General features: G+C 52.5%; 1 protein-coding gene across 4 annotated transcripts in view; it reads left to right on the top strand.

The window, feature by feature from the left end:
- LOC132818445 (nesprin-2-like) overlaps positions 1 to 11,113 on the top strand; it is a 311,316-nt gene extending 300,203 nt beyond the window's left edge. For all 4 annotated transcript variants that reach the window (XM_060829512.1, XM_060829513.1, XM_060829511.1 and 1 more), the window contains 4 exons: positions 600 to 791; positions 5,974 to 6,054; positions 9,269 to 9,321; positions 10,161 to 11,113. In XM_060829512.1, the coding sequence (XP_060685495.1) occupies positions 600 to 791; positions 5,974 to 6,054; positions 9,269 to 9,321; positions 10,161 to 10,389 (555 nt within the window). In that variant the 3' untranslated portion in view covers positions 10,390 to 11,113. The remainder of the gene's footprint in view (positions 1 to 599; positions 792 to 5,973; positions 6,055 to 9,268; positions 9,322 to 10,160) is intronic.
- Positions 11,114 to 16,724: the final 5,611 nt, after the last annotated feature.

Below are 16,724 nucleotides of genomic sequence, written 5' to 3'. Positions count from 1 at the left end.
CTCCCCATAGCCCTGTATCAATCCCCACACTAATCCCACTGCCCCGCTCTCTCCCCATAGCCCTGTATCAATCCCCACACTAATCCCACTGCCCCGCTCTCTCCCCATAGCCCTGTATCAATCCCCACAGTAATCCCACTGCCCCGCTCTCTCCCCATAGCCCTGTATCAATCCCCACACTAATCCCACTGTCCTGTTCTCTCCCCATAGCCCTGTATCAGTCCCCAAAGTAATCCCACTGCCCCACTCTCTCCCCATAGCCCTGTATCAGTCCCCACACTAATCCCACTGCCCCGCTCTCTCCCCATAGCCCTGTATCAGTCCCCACACTAATCCCACTGCCCCGCTCTCTCCCCATAGCCCTGTATCAGTCCCCACACTAATCCCACTGCCCCACTCTCTCCCCATAGCCCTGTATCAGTCCCCACACTAATCCCACTGCCCCACTCTCTCCCCATAGCCCCCTGTATCAGTCCCACTGCAGTCCCCCTCTGCTCTCCCTGAGCCTGACATGTTGTACTCAGAGAGGCCATGACCCTAGTTGTTCGTGACCTTTTGCCTGAAAGCCCTAACAGGAAGATGGAAATGATTGGTTGCAGAATCTGGAGGCAGAGATGTTGGAGAAGCAGCCACATGTGAGCAGCCTGCAGGAACTCTCGGTGCACCTGCTGGAAGGTGGAGAGGGAGCTGCCTGTGAGGAGGCCAAGGAGCAGGTCCATGTCATTGGCACCAAGCTGAAGGTGTTACTCGGAGAGATCACCGCTGACCTGCAGACCATCAACGAGAGGCTGGTGAGACTGGGAACGCAGCATTCTGATCTCTGGGACAGAGGGCTGTATCTACCCCACATCCCGGACTGTAGTGAGGAGTCTGCATGTCGAGGTAGACAGGGGATGGAGGTGCAGGGCAGGGAATCTAGGCAAAGACATTGGAGGGTAGGGTGTGGGCACTGGGTATGAGGATGCTGCTGGAAGTGTGGAGGAGAGCAGTGATCACAGACCGTGTGTTATTGCTATTTAATGTGACTAGGATGAGGAGGGTGCTGTTGAGGAATGATACAGCAACCAGCCTTTGTGTTGCTGCTGCTCTATAGCTTGCCACCCTGGCGCTCTGCCACATACACACACGCACGTTACGTACACACGCTACACGCACACGCTAGGTGCCTCAGCAAACTGGAAACTATGTAGAAGGAAAGGCAATAAGTAAAGATGTGTTTGGGAAAATGGGGTTAGAAAATGTGGGTGTTATGGTTTGCTTAAACATTAATATCTAGACGTCAAGTGAAGAGGTGTTTGTCATTGCAAGACCATAAAGAACGATTACAAAGTGATATTGGCCCTGGAATACTGAAGAGCCCTCCGCCTGGAGGGAATGTGGAGAGCAGTAGGAGAGGGGTGCAGTTGAAGATATCAGCTCAGCCATGGTCTTATTGAATATTAGGACAGAGGAAACACGATTATCCGAAGGACACAGGCGGGGAGGATTCCATTCGGATTATCGAGTGCCAGATAACATAGTAAGCCAAGCAGCAGGAACCTGAGATCTTCTTTGGGTAATCCAAAATTCAGTTAATTAAATGCAGGATAATTGAGGTTCCTCTGGAGATAGGCAGGAGCTGGGGGAACACAGCAAGGCAGGCAGCATCAGGAGGGAGAGGGACACAGCAAGGCAGGCAGCGTCAGGAGGGAGAGGGACACAGCAAGGCAGGCAGCATCAGGAGGGAGGGACACAGCAAGGCAGGCAGTACCAGGAGGGAGAGGGAACACAGCAAGGCAGGCAGCATCAGGAGGGAGAGGGACACAGCAAGGCAGGCAGCATCAGGAGGTGGAGAAGTCAATGTTTGAGCAGATTCAAAGGGCTGAATGTTCAAACTCTGCTCCTGTGCCTTACAGTGGGCTGGGCAGTTGGGATGTACCATGACAGCAGGTCTCTGTAATTACATAAACTTAGAACAATAAAGTATTTTGTGGAAAGTGAATATTTTGGCTCAAATTTACACACCTGACAGAAGGTGAACATGTTGCTGAGGTGTAGACGGTTTTGTCAGAAATTATACGATGGGAATCCCAGGGTCAGGATCAGAAAGGAAGGTTTTGGACAACGTTCAGAGTACTTTGGATGTCTCAAGGAACAGGGTGTTGCCGGGCGTGGGTGTTGCCGCGTAGGGGCGCAGGCGTTGGCGGGTGCTGGTGTTCCTAGGTGCGGGTGTTAACTGGTCGGGGTGTTGGCGGGTGCGGGCATTGGCGGGTGCTGGTGTTCCTGGGTGCTGGTGTTGCTTGTTCGGAGTTTTGACTGGTCGGGGTGTTGGCGGGTGCGGGTGCTGTCTGGTGCACGTGTTGTCGGGTGCGGGCGTTGGTGGGTAGGGGGCGTGGACAGGTGTGGGCGTTGACGGGTACGGGAGTTCCTGGGTGCCGGTGTTGAGTGGTCGGAGTTTTGGCGGGAGCGGGTGTTGGCGGGTGCGAGTGTTGTCCGATGCGGATGTTGGAGGGGGCGAGTGTTGTCCGGTGCGGGTATTGACGGTTGTGGGCGTTGACGGGTAGGGGCGTTGGCGGGTGCGGTTATTGGCGGGCGCGTGTGTTGGCGGATGGGGGTGTTGGCAGGTGCGGGTGTTGGGGGCGGGTGTGGGTGTTGATGGCCGTGGGTGTTGATGGGCGCGGCTCTTGGGTACGGGTGTTGTCGGGTTCGAGTGTTGGTGGGTAGGGGTGTTGGCGGGTACGGGTGTTGGCAGGTGCTGGTGTTGGCAAGTACGGGTGTTGGTGGATATTGGCGGGTACTGGTGTTGGGTGCGGCTGTTGACCGGTGCGGGTGTTGGCGGGTACGGGTGTTGACGGGTGGGGTGTTGGTGGGTGCGGCTGTTGCCCGGTGTGGCTGTTGGCGGGAACGGGTGTTGGGTACGGTTGCGGGTGTTGGGTGCGGGTGACGGGTGCGGGTGTTGGCGGGCGCGGGTGTTGGCGGGTACGGGTATGGGTGGGTACGGTTGTTGACGGATACTGATGTTGGCGCATTTGAGTGTTGGCGGGTACAGGTGTGGGCGAGTGCGGGTGTTGGTTATGTGTGTGTGTGTTGGGAACAGGTGTTGACGGGTGCGGGTGTTGGGTACGGGTGTGAGTGTTGGATACGTGTGTTGGCGGGTACGTGTGTTGGCGGCTGTGGGTTTTGGCGGCTGCGGGTTTTGGCATGTACGGATGTTGGCGTGAGCGGGTGTTGGCGGGCGCTGGCGGACGCGGGTGTTGACAGGTAGGGGTGTTGGGTACGGGTGTTGGCCGGTAGGGGTGTTGACGGATACCGATGTTGGCACGTTCGAGTGTTGGCGGGTACTGGTGGTGGGTACTGATGGCGGGTACGGGTGTTGGCGGGTGTGGGTGTTGGGTACGTGCGTTGACGTGTAGAGGTGTTGGCGGGTGCAGGTGTTGACGGGTACGAGTTTTGACGGGTATGGGTGTTGGCGGGTGCGGGTGTTGATGGGTGGGGTGTTGGCGGGTGCGGGTGTTGATTACGGGTGTTGGTGGGTATGGGTATTGACGGATACCGATGTTGGCACGTTCGAGTGTTGGTGAGTACGGGCGTTGGCTACGGGTTTGGGCAGGTACGGGTGTTGGCGGTTGCGGGTATCGGGTATGGGTGTTGACGGGTACCGGTGTTGGCGGGTTCGAGTGTTGGCAGGTATGTGTGTTGACGTGGAGGAGTGTTGACGGTTAGAAGTATTGACGGGTACAGGTTTTGATGGGTAGGGGTGTTGGCGGGTGCGGGTGTTGATGGGTGGGGTGTTGGCGGGTGCGGGTGTTGTCCGGTGCATGTGTTGGCGGGTGCGGGTGTTGATGGGTGGGGTGTTGGCGGGTACGGGTGTTGATGGGTGGGGTGTTGGCGGGTGCGGGTGTTGACCGGTGCATGTGTTGGCGGGTGCGGGTGTTGATGGGTGGGGTGTTGGCGGGTGCGGGTGTGGGTGCTGGTGGGTGCGGGTGTGGGTGCTGGTGGGTGCGGGTGTTGGGTACGGGTGTTGGCGGGTACAGGTGTTGGGTATCGGTGTTGGCGCGTATGTGTGTTGACGTGAAGGGGTGTTGACAGGCGTGGGTGTTGGCAGGTGTGGGTGTTGGCGGGTGTTGATGGTTGCTAGCGGGTACGGGTGTTGGCGGGTACATGTGTTGGGTGCGGTTGTGGGTGTTGGGTTTGGGTTTGGGCGGGTAAGGGTGTTGGGTGTGGGTATTGGGTACAGGTTTGGGCAGGTTCGAGTGTTGATGTGTAGGGGTGTTGACGTGTAGGGGTGTTAGCGGGTGCGGGTGTTGGCCAGTATGGGTGTTGGCGGGTACGGGTGTTGGCGACTGCGGGTGGTGGGTGCGGGTGGTGGGTACGGGTGTTGGCGAGTGCGAGTGTTGGCGGGCGTGGGTGTTGGCGGGTGTGGGTGTTTGCGAGCGCGGATGTTGGCGGTGCTGGAGGATACGGGTGTTGGCGCATGCCGGTGTTGCGGGCGCGGGTGTGGGCGGGCGCAGGTGTTGGAGGGTGCTGGCTTCGAGTGTTGGCACGTGCGGGCGAGTGCTGGTGTTGGCAGTCGCGGGTGTTGGATGGTACATGTGTTGGCGGGCGCGGGTATTGGCGGGTACATGTTGGCGGGCGCGGGTGTTTGGCGAGTGCTGGCGGGCGTGGGTGTTGGCAGGTGTGTGTGTTGGCGGGCACGGGTGTTGATTGGCGAGTGCTAGTGGGTACGTGTGTTGGCAAGTGCGTGTGTTGGATGGTGCTGGTGTTGGCGAGTATGCATGTTCACGGGTAGGGGTGTTGACGGGCGCGGGTGTTGGCGAGCGCGGGTGTTGCCGGGCGCGGGTGTTGCCGGGCGCGGGTGTTGGCAGGCGCGGGTGTTGGCGGGCGCATGTGTTGGATGGTGCTGGTGTTGGATGGTGCTGGTGTTGGCGAGTATGCATGTTCATGGGTAGGGGTGTTGCCGGGCGCGGGTGTTGCCGGGCGCGGGTGTTGCCGGGCGCGGGTGTTGCCGGGCGCGGGTGTTGGATGGTGCTGGTGTTGGCGGGCGGGGGTGTTGGCGGGTAAGTATGTTCATGGGTAGGGGTGTTGGCGGGCGCGGGTGTTGGCGGGCGCGGGTGTTGGCGGGCGCGGGTGTTGGATGGTGCTGGTGTTGGCGGGCGCGGGTGTTGGCGAGCGCGGGTGTTGGCGGGCGGGGGTGTTGGATGGCGCGGGTGTTGGATGGCGCGGGTGTTGGATGGCGCGGGTGTTGGAGGGTGCGGGTGTTGGAGGGTGCGGGTGTTGGATGGTGCGGGTGTTGGCGGGTGCGGGTGTTGGCGGGTGCGGGTGTTGGCGGGTGCGGGTGTTGGCGGGTGTGGATGACCAGGTTGGATTGTGGGGAACACAAGGTCTGAATTGTTCATGTGACCTTGGACACAAAGGGATAAAATTCATAATTACTGATGAAACACCAGGAGCCTGAGATTTCTGTTGCTGTGTGTGTGTGTCTGTGTGTGTGTGTGTGTGTGTCTGTGTCTGTGTGTGTGTCTGTGTCTGTGTGTGTGTGTGTCTGTGTGTGTCTGTGTGTGTGTCTGTGTGTGTGTGTGTCTGTGTGTGTGTCTGTGCGTGTGTGTGTCTGTGCGTGTGTGTGTCTGTGCGTGTGTGTGCGTGTGTGTGTCTGTGCGTGTGTGTGTCTGTGCGTGTGTGTCTGTGTGTGTGTGTCTGTGTGTGTGTGTGTCTGTGCGTGTGTGTCTGTGCGTGTGTGTGCGTGTGTGTGTCTGTGTGTGTGTGTGTCTGTGTGTCTGTGCGTGTGTGTGTCTGTGCGTGTGTGTGTCTGTGCGTGTGTGTCTGTGCGTGTGTGTGTGTGTGTGTGTCACATGTTCCTAATGTGTGATATTCTCTTATTGTGCAGAATATTAACAAAATAAAGACCTGTATGTCGAGGTGCCGTTAGTTGCTAGACCAAGATAATGTGGAGTTCCGTGAATTGACTCTCCTTTTCTTTTCACTTTCTCTTCCCAGGATGAGGGCTCTCTGATCTCTGCTGAAGAGTTGGATTTCTCCTCTGCTCCAATGAGCAGCACTCCCCTACGGCACCAAGTGGTAGGTGTTAGTGTCCTGATAAAGGGCTAATGCCAGAAGCATTGACTCTCCTGCTGCTCGAATGCTGCCTGTCCCACTGTGCTTTTCCAGCACCACTCTCTCGACTTAGTGTCCCGATCACCAGCTCTGTCCACCGTGTGCTCAGTGAACTGGAGCATTAATATAGGCCATGTAATCGCCTTCTCATTTGTATGAGTCGGGTGAAAATAGATATTTTCATTCACTTTTGGGATGTGGGTGTCACTGGCTGGTCTAACATTTATTGTCTATCCCTAGTTGCCCTGAGAAGGTGGGGGTGAGCTGCCTTCTAGATCTGCTGCTGTCCATGTGCTGTAGGTAGACCCACAATGCCTTTAGGGAGGACCTTCTAGGATTTTGTTTTGAGGATTAAGAGTCTTAGGAATTTTCTTACTCAAAAGGCAGTGAATGCAGGATCATTAAATATTTTTTAGGCAGGGGGAGACAGACATTGATTACCAAGGGGTGGGGGAGGTGGAAAATTATTGGGGAGATGCAGGAACATGGAGTTGAAGTTAAAATCAGTACAGCCATGATCTCATTGAATGCTGGAGCAGTCTCAAAGGGCTGAGTGGCCTCCTCTTGTTCCTTGTTTATAAACGGCATTGTTATCGATTCAGGATGCTCCCCCTTTGACTTCTGCTGAGACAATGAACACAGTTTTTCAGATCAGATGGAGCCATTATAAAGAGACTCTCTGTTTTACAAAGTTCTGTGAATGTGCCTAAACCAGGTGACACTGTTAAGATTAAAGGCTCTCTCATTTCACACGGAGGTGAAGATAATTTTTTTTCTCTTTGACTGGAGGGTCCTGAGTCTGTGGAACTCTTGCCCAGAGTGTGTTAAGGCCAGGTCATTGATTGTTTTAAGTCAAAAGAGTGTGTGAATATCAGAGATTGTGGCGAAAAGGTCATAATCAGATTCAGTTAAAAATCACACAACACCAGGTTATAGCTCAACAGGTTTATTGAAAGTACAGCTACATCAGGTAGCTACCTGTTGAAGGAGCAGCGCTGCAAACGCTAGTGTTTCCAAATAAACTTGTTGGACTATAACCTGATGTTGTGTGATTTTTAACTTTGGCCACCCCAGTCCCACACTGACACCTCTGCATCATAATCAGATTAACCATGGTCTGGATGAAGGGCTGAATGTCCTACTCCCTCCCCAGTTTGTGCCTTAATGAGTGTTGAATATGCAGATTATTAAAGCGGAATTTCCTTTTGAACCTGCTTACCTTACATACAGGCAGCTCTCAGATCAACACTTCCCTCAGGCTCCTCCTCTCCATCTTCTTCAACCTACCCTCCCAGCTGAAGGGTCTCAGCCCGAGGATCATTCTCTCTCCACTCTCTCCCACATGTTCTGATATTTCCCTGGATGTGGTACCTGGGCCAGAGGTCTAACTAGTTTCCAGGACAAGTTCAGCATAATCTCCTTTCTGTTGTACTCTGTGCCTGATCAATGAATCCCAGAATACTGTAAGCTTTATTAACAGCCCCCTGTACCCGTCCTCCTATTTTAATGACTTATGCACATATACACATTCTCTGCACCTCTCCAGTTTCTCGAAGACATATCTTTGAGTCACCTTTTAGTTTTCTGAACTCCACCTAGTTGGTTGCAGCTTTTCCCACAAACAACTCATCCATTCGAGGGACGAGTTTAATAAACTTTCTCCTCGTAATTACATCCTTCCTTAAAAATGAAGTTTAGATACATTCACAGAACATTGAAGAGAGAGGGAGAGTGTGTTCAGTAGCAGCCACAGCAGATTATGTTTGTTGTAGTGGAGTGTTTCACATCTCACTGAGCTGGCCCTGGGGTGAGATTCTCGAATGTACCGAGCCCTGGCCCACACGTCAGCTCCTTGTGATCTGAAAAACAGTGTTCATCACCTCAGCAGAAATGAAGATGGGAGCAACCTGAATCAATACCTGCAGCATTTTATGAACATACTAACAAAGAACAAGTGGAGGCCACTCTGCCCTTCAAGCCTGCTGTACCATTCAATAAGATTGTAAAAGGAGACCAATTCTATGCACAGTGTTGTGAATGCGATCTCATTATTGCGCTGTATAACTGAAGAATAGCTTCTTACTTTGATGCTTAATTTTCTCTGTAATTAGTAAGAACATGACCATTAGCTTTCTCAATTACATGCACCAGAACACTCACATCCCTCTGAATCTCAGAGCTTTGAATTTTCACAGTTTAGATAACTTGGTTTTTAAATCTTCCTGCTCTAAAACTCTATACCTTGGGTAATAAAGGCAAGTACCCAATATTCCTCCATAACTACCTGTCCTGCCCACCTTTAGGGGCTGGTGTACGTGCACTGATCCTCTGTGCTTCCCAGGGGCCCACCGTTTGTGATGTACAGAGTGTGTCTATCTTTTCCTCCCTTGTATTTGTTGCACCCCCCCACACCCCCCCTTGATGAAATGTCTATACCCATACCCCTGGCTCCTTTATCCCCCTTTGGTTCAGAAACATTGACCCCGGATTTCTGACCCGGTGTCTGTGCAATCAGTTTCTAACCTTAAAATGTTACGCATACAAAATCGACCTCCTGCTGTTGGACAAAAATATTGAATTTTACAGGTGTTTACTTTTGTCGTTAGTTCATTGCCACTGTCTCCACCAGCTTTCAATGTTACACATTTATCAAATTGCTATAACTCGTGATAGTTATAGACAACCATCACAGCAAAACTAAAGTATTCATAATTATGATCTATTCAGCGCAATTACAGTTCATTACGAATACAGGTCTCTTTAATTAAGATATTACAATAAAGGGTCAAGTGGCTCTGCGTTGTGTTCATCTTCATACACTGGTTGTTGGGAGGTTACATTCTCAATCCTTTACATTATAATTCTGAGCTTTAGAAGGGTTAATGTCTTGTTGCCTGTTTGTTCTCCATCTGATTGGCACAGCCACTAAAACAATGTTGGGGGGAATGCTGGGATGAATACGTTTTATTAACGCGCTCCAGCCAGAGCACTCCTCACTTGACGGCAAGAGCCATGTTCTTTGGTTTGGTTGTGTCAGGTTGGCTTTACCCAGCATCAGCTATAGTCAGACCATGTCTGGGCCCAGTCAGCATCCTGCACAGTGGCCAGGGTAGTGTTTGTCCCTTTCACCGGGCAATTCTGTTGTGAGTTACCAACGTTTTTGTTTGGTTTGTCACAGGGTCGGAGAGAGATCCGAATGGATAGAGCGGCTGTTCCCTCATCGTCAAAGAGGTAAATGTATTGGCCTGGGGTGGGGGTCATGGTGGGGCCTGGTATGGTGGGACAGGGTTCAGCGGACCACAAGGAAGCACTCAACAGATCACAACTGGACTGCACTAAAGAGCAGAGGCTGAGGGAGGGAAATACAGGGGCAGAGTCATCGTCTTAACGTACAAGTTCAGTCAACGTTCTCACGTCTCATCAACTGATCCAATGCACAATCTGGGGACTGGGCACTGAGCTGTCTGTGTGCTGAGAATTGAAGGGCATCAATCAGTGGCTGGGCATGGCATTTACTGCCCGTCCCTAGTTGCCCCTTGAGAAGGTGGGGGTGAGATGCCTTCTTGACCCGCTGCAGTCCCTGTGCTGTGGGTAGACCCACAATGCCCTTAGGGAGGGAATTCCAGGATTCTGACCCAGTGACCGTGAAGGAACAGTGATATATTTCCAAGACAGGATGGTGAGTAGCTTGGAGGGAATTTGCAGGGGGTGGTGTTCCCATGTATCTGCTGCCCTTGTCCTTCTGGATGGAAGCGGCCGTGGGTTTGGAAGGTGCTGCCTGAGGATCTTCAGTGAGTTTCTGCAGTGCATCTTGTAGATGGTACACACTGCTGTTACTGAGAGGGGGTGGGGGAGGGAGGGGATGATTGATGATCTCTGTCCTGGGTCATCCTGAGATTTATTTTGATAGTGTTTTTGCACAGTGGCCTGTTAGACTGTAGGATAATTAATGTGGACAGACTGCAAAAATGTTTTCCTGAGGACAGTTTCTGGGTCAGAACAGAACATTCTGGAAGGTAGAGAGAGGATTTTGTGAACTAACGTGTGCTTTTTTGTGTTTGCCTCCTCAGGGTGGATGGAGAGCTTGGGGCACGGGTGTTTGGAATCTCGAAGGCTCGATCCTTCCTGTCCAGGGTTTTCCGGGCTGCGATTCCCCTCCAGCTTCTCATCCTCCTGCTGTTACTCCTGGCCTGCCTCGTTCCTTTCACCCAGGAGGACTATAACTGTGCCTTGGCAAACAACTTTGCCCGCTCCCTGTATCCAATGCTGCGATACACCAATGGCCCACCACCTACATGACCCTCCATGGGCTTCCCCCACCCCACCCCCTCAACACCCTGACCACCCCCACTACCACCCACCCCCTTCACCATTCACTCTCTGTGTCCCATCTGCCTCAGGTCTCCCTTCTCTGTCTCTCTGTCTCTCACCTACAGCCGCACTCCCTCTCTATAGTATCCCCCTCCTTCTCTAAACTAACTCTCACTCATTCTATCTCCTTCCTTTTTGAACCCACCCCATCCTCTATCCCACTCCCCCCTGGGCTGGAGCTCCCTCTGATATGAAGCTGGGATTGAGAGATCTGGTTAATTCATGATGTTAATATCCAGCCAACACAGGCCGGTTTGAATTTGGCGAGTGCATATTTTTGGAACTGAATGATGTAAATATATTTGTAATGTAACGTGGGATCCACAATCCTATGTCCCTACTGCATGATGTATAATTTAACCCTTTCTTGAATGTTTGTTAATTATGAATACTGTAGAACAGCATCAGGGAACTTTGCAATCTGGATTATATTATTCAGAGTAAGAACTATTTCTATATTGTACAGTAAACTGTGATTTTAGTTGGGAGAGGGGTGCTGTGAAATGAAGTCTATTCCTGGAATGTTTGAGCTGTGTGTTCATCGGATTAATTTCTGATCATGTGATTAAGCACATCAATACAATCCGATTCCTGCATCAAACAGCAACAACTGTTTGTATTCAGTGGAAATAAATTCAGGACTCCATTCTCAATTGAGTCATTGATAAGAAAGTAAATCTTTGATTTTATTTGTACCTTTCAACAGTACAGGAACGCTATCTGGTGAGTTATACCTGCAGTTGTAATTCATAGCCAGAAAGCTCACTCAAACAGTGATGTGATAATGACGAGGTGATCTGTTTTACTGCTGTTGGTTATGGGATATCTGTTCAATCAGACACGAACTGGTAATTCCCCCTACTTTATTTCAACACGCATCATACTTTTTTTTTAATCAATCTGGTTGGTGGAAGATGAGAGCTCACTTTAGTGATACCTACAACAGTGCAGCACCCCCTCAGCACTAACCCTCCGACAGTGCAGCACCCCCTCAGCACTAACCCTCCGACAGTGCAGCGCTCCCTCAGTACTGACCCTCTGACAGTGTGGCACTCCATCAGCACTGACCCTCCGACAGTGCGGTGCTCCCCCAGCACTGACCCTCCGACGGTGCGGCACTCCCTCAGCACTGACCGTCTGACAGTGCGGTGCTCCCTCAGCACTGACCCTCCGACAGTGCGGCACTCCCTCAGCACTGACCCTCTGACAGCGCGGTGCTCCCTCAGTACTGACCCTCTGACAGTGCGGCACTCCCTCAGCACTGACCCTCCGACAGTGTAACACTCCCTCAGCACTGACCCTCCGACAGTGCGGCACTCCCTCAGCACTGACCCTCTGACAGTGCGGTGCTCCCTCAGTACTGACCCTCCGACAGTGTAACACTCCCTCAGTACTGACCCTCCGACAGTATAACACTCCCTCAGCACTGACCCTCCGACAGTGTAACACTCCTTCAGCACTGACCCTCCGACAGTGCGGTGCTCCCTCAGTACTGACCCTCCGACAGTGTGACACTCCCTCAGCACTGACCCGCCGACAGTGCGGCACTCCCTCAGCACTGACCCTCTGACAGTGCGGCGCTCCCTCAGTACTGACCCTCCGACAGTATAACACTCCCTCAGCACTGACCCTCCGACAGTGTAACACTCCCTCAGTACTGACCCTCCGACAGTATAACACTCCCTCAGCACTGACCCTCTGACAGTGCGGCGCTCCCTCAGCACTGACCCTCCGACAGTGCGGCACTCCCTCAGCACTGACCCTCCGACAGTGCGGCACTCCCTCAGCACTGACCCTCTGACAGTGCGGTGCTCCCTCAGCACTGACCCTCCGACAGTGTAACACTCCCTCAGCACTGACCCTCCGACAGTGTAACACTCCCTCAGCACTGACCCTCCGACAGTGCGGCACTCCCTCAGCACTGACCCTCGGACAGTGCGGCGCTCCCTCAGCACTGACCCTCCGACAGTGCGGGACTGCACTGGAAAGCATAGCCTTGATTTTGGTTTAAATCTCTATTATAAACCATGCCAGAAGACTATCTAATTTGAAGGATTGACCTTTGTTGTGTTTGGGGTTCACCTGACGAGCGGTTAACGGGCATTGTGGGAGTGAGGAGTATCTGCTTGTGAAATCTGTGTCTGAGTGCTGCCAGAGCAGGATGTGTCATGGTGACGGTTCCTCAGGAGCTCTCAGGTCTCTGCTGCCTCCTGCCCCTCTGTAACCCTGAACCACCAAAGCTGGAAGCTGGAGAGATCGTTCAGCCCATCAGGACTGATTGTTCTTAGTGCCTGCCTTATGACACTGTCTCGGCACCCCCACAGGAAAAGGCTACTTTCGCTGTTGGAGGTGAGCGAATACTGGAGACTATCCCAGTGAGAATAAAGTTAAAAATCACACAACACCAGGTTATAGTCCAACAGGTTTAATTGGAAGCACACTAGTGACGCTCCGAAAGCTAGTGTGCTTCCAATTAAACCTGTTGGACTATAACCTGGTGTTGTGTGATTTTTAACTTTGTACACCCCAGTCCAACACCGGCATCTCCAAACCAGTGTGTGTTTGTTTTCTCTACCTGTAGTCATTAGGGTGGATGAGGATAGCCATCTTTCTGATCTAACTCAAACATTATTGTTGAATAAACAATGTGAAGCCAATTTTGCAGCTCTCACAGCTTGCTCGGATAGTGCAGAGACTGTGAATACCCCAGCGCTGTCTCCTTCAGGCTCTCTCCTCTGGTCAAACTCCTGTGATGTTGACCCGGTCAGTGATGCGTGCTGCATTCACTCAAAGTTAAACCCTGTCAGATCATCGACATCATGAATAATTTATATCAGTGATTTGGATGTGAGCAGAAGAGGTTCAGTTAGTAAGTTTGCAGATGACACCAAAATTGGAGGTGTAGTGGACAGCGAAGAGGGTTACCTCAGATTACAACAGGATCTGGACCAGATGGGCCAATGGGCTGAGAAGTGGCACATGGAGTTTAATTCAGATAAATGCGAGGTGCTGCATTTTGGGAAAGCAAATCTTAGCAGGACTTATACACTTAATGGTAAGGTCCTAGGGAGTGTTGCTGAACAAAGAGACCTTGGAGTGCAGGTTCATAGTTCCTTGAAAGTGGAGTCGCAGGTAGATAGGATAGTGAAGAAGGAGTTTGGTATGCTTTCCTTTATTGGTCAGAGTATTGAGTATGGGAGTTTGGAGGTCATGTTGCGGCTGTACAGGACATTGGTTAGGCCACTGTTGGAATATTGCGTGTAATTCTGGTCTCCTTCCTATTAGAAAGATTAGACTTTTTAGATTAGATTAGACTTACAGTGTGGAAACAGGCCCTTCGGCCCAACAAGTCCACACCGACCCGCCGAAGCGCAACCCACCCATACCCCTACATTTACCCCTTACCTAACACTACGGGCAATTTTAGCATGGCCAATTCACCTGACCGGCACATTTTTGTGACTGTGGGAGGAAACCGGAGCACCCGGAGGAAACCCACGCAGACACGGGGAGAACATGCAAACTCCACACAGTCAGTCGCCTGAGTCGGGAATTGAACCCGGGTCTACAGGCGCTGTGAGGCAGCAGTGCTAACCACTGTGCCACCGTGCCGCCCACAAATGTTGTGAAACTTGAAAGGGTTCAGAAAAGATTTACAAGGATGTTGCCAGGGTTGGAGGATCTGAGCTACAGGGAGAGGCTGAACAGGCTGGGGCTGTTTTCCCTGGAGCGTCAGAGGCTGAGGGGTGACCTTATAGACGTTTATAAAATCATGGAGGACATGGATAGAATAAATAGGCAAAGTCTTTTCCCTGGGGTTGGGGAGTCCAGAACTAGAGGGCATAGGTTTAGGGTGAGAGGGGAAAATTTTAAAAGGGACCTAAGGGGCAACTTTTTCACGCAGAGGGTGGTACGTGTATGGAATGAGCTGCCAGAGGATGTGGTGGAGGCTGGTACAATTACAACATTTAAGAGGCATTTGGATGGGTATGTGAATAGGAAGGGTTTGGAGGGATATGGGCCGGGTGCTGGCAGGTGGGACTAGATTAATTTAGGATATCTGATTGGCATGGACAGGTTGGATCGAAGGGTCTGTTTCCATGCTGTACATCTCTATGACTCTACGACCTTCAGGAGTAGAAAGAGACCCTGTATTCTAATGAGTCTCTGTTTTTTTCGCTGGAGAGAAAAAGGAAACACAAAAGGACAACAGTTTCTCTTGGAGGCAGAGCTGGAGTTTTACAGTTCAGTAATGTCCCTCTCGGTTAATTTATGGCATTGCTTCCCAGGCCTCTTAAAGTGCCTCTCAACATATAATCACTTATGAATTTAATTAAATAATGAAATATTCTGTTTGACTGGAGAATGGACTTTTATGACAGCAAATTAAAGTGGAGAGATTTTGAATTGTTGGAGCAGCTCTCCCCTCCCACAGTTCCTTTCGAATGGCTGATGTTAAACTTCGAGGATAAAATAGACAGGAGAGCAGCAAGCCCTGGTGCCAGAGCCTTGTCTTCAGTCTGGTCTGAGACTGTACGAGTCAGGACAGTGCATGTCCCCTGAATGATGGCTTCATGCTGCAAAAACACTGAGCGCTGATTGTAATGATTCTGCCATCTCTCTCCCAGCCTTGGCCAGATCAGCTGCGTTTTTTAAATGAACTAATTTATTGTAGCATTCTTTGCTGTAATATAATTTCAGCATAAATTTTGCTGATGGGTCTAACAGGATCCAGGTTTGTAGACGGAGATGGAAAGCAGATACCAGGCGAGACAGGAAACAGACAGAGCATGAAGGATGAGGGGTGTAGGCATGAGGAGAGAGACACGTAGACAGCAAACACCGAAAAACCCAACACTCGCCTCCTGAATCGACACAGCAGTTTTTAGATCTCTTTCGTGCACCACCTTCCACTCTAGATGCAGTTAATGAATTTAAGGTGTGGACAGAGCTGAGGTTAACACAGTGAGATTGTTCCTTCTACATTTTGCCCATGATCCACGTTCCATTAATAACATAGAAAATTCGTCATTGGGTTGGAATTAAGTCACCGTCTCCCCGTCCCACACCGACACCATTACCCAGCACCCTCACTGTCTCCCCGTCCCACACTGACACCATTACCCAGCACCCTCACTGTCTCCCCGTCCCACACCGACACCATTACCCCAGCACCCTCACTGTCTCCCCGTCCCACACCGACACCATTACCCCAGCACCCTCACTGTCTCCCCGTCCCACACCGACACCATTACCCCAGCACCCGCACTGTCTCCCCGTCCCACACCGACACCATTACACCAGCACCCTCACTGTCTCCCCGTCCCACACCGACACCATTACCCCAGCACCCTCACTGTCTCCCCGTCCCACACCGACACCATCGCCCCAGCACCCGCACTGTCTCCCTGTCCCACACCGACACCATTACCCAGCACCCGCACCGTCTCACCGTCCCACACCGACGCCATTACCCCAGCACCCGCACTGTCTCCCCGTCCCACACCGACACCATTACCCCAGCACCCGCACTGTCTCCCCGTCCCACACCGACACCATTACCGCAGCACCCGCACTGTCTCCCCGTCCCACACCGACACCATTACCCCAGCACCCGCACTGTCTCCCCGTCCCACACCGACACCATTACCCCAGCACCCTCACTGTCTCCCCGTCCCACACCGACACCATTACCCCAGCACCCTCACTGTCTCCCGTCCCACACCCACACCATTACCCAGCACCCGCACTGTCTCCCCGTCCCACACCGACACCATTACCCCAGCACCCGCACTGTCTCCCCGTCCCACACCGACACCATTACCCCAGCACCCGCACTGTCTCCCCGTCCCACACCGACACCATTACCCCAGCACCCGCACTGTCTCCCAGTCCCACACCGACACCATTACCCCAGCACCCGCACTGTCTCCCCGTCCCACACCGACACCATTACCCAGCACCCGCACCGTCTCCCCGTCCCACACCGACACCATCACCCCAGCACCCGCACCGTCTCCCCGTCCCACACCGACACCATTACCCCAGCACCCGCACTGTCTCCCAGTCCCACACCGACACCATTACCCCAGCACCCGCACTGTCTCACTGTCCCACACCGACACCATTACCCCAGCACCCGCACTGTCTCCCAGTCCCACACCGACACCATTACCCCAGCACCCGCACTGTCACCCGTCCCACACCGACACCATTACCCAGGACACTCACTGTCTCCCCGTCCCACACCGACACCATTACCC

This window comes from Hemiscyllium ocellatum, chromosome 8 (assembly GCF_020745735.1).
Source record: "Hemiscyllium ocellatum isolate sHemOce1 chromosome 8, sHemOce1.pat.X.cur, whole genome shotgun sequence".
Taxonomy (NCBI): domain Eukaryota; kingdom Metazoa; phylum Chordata; class Chondrichthyes; order Orectolobiformes; family Hemiscylliidae; genus Hemiscyllium; species Hemiscyllium ocellatum.
This window is presented reverse-complemented; position numbering and strand designations above follow the sequence as displayed.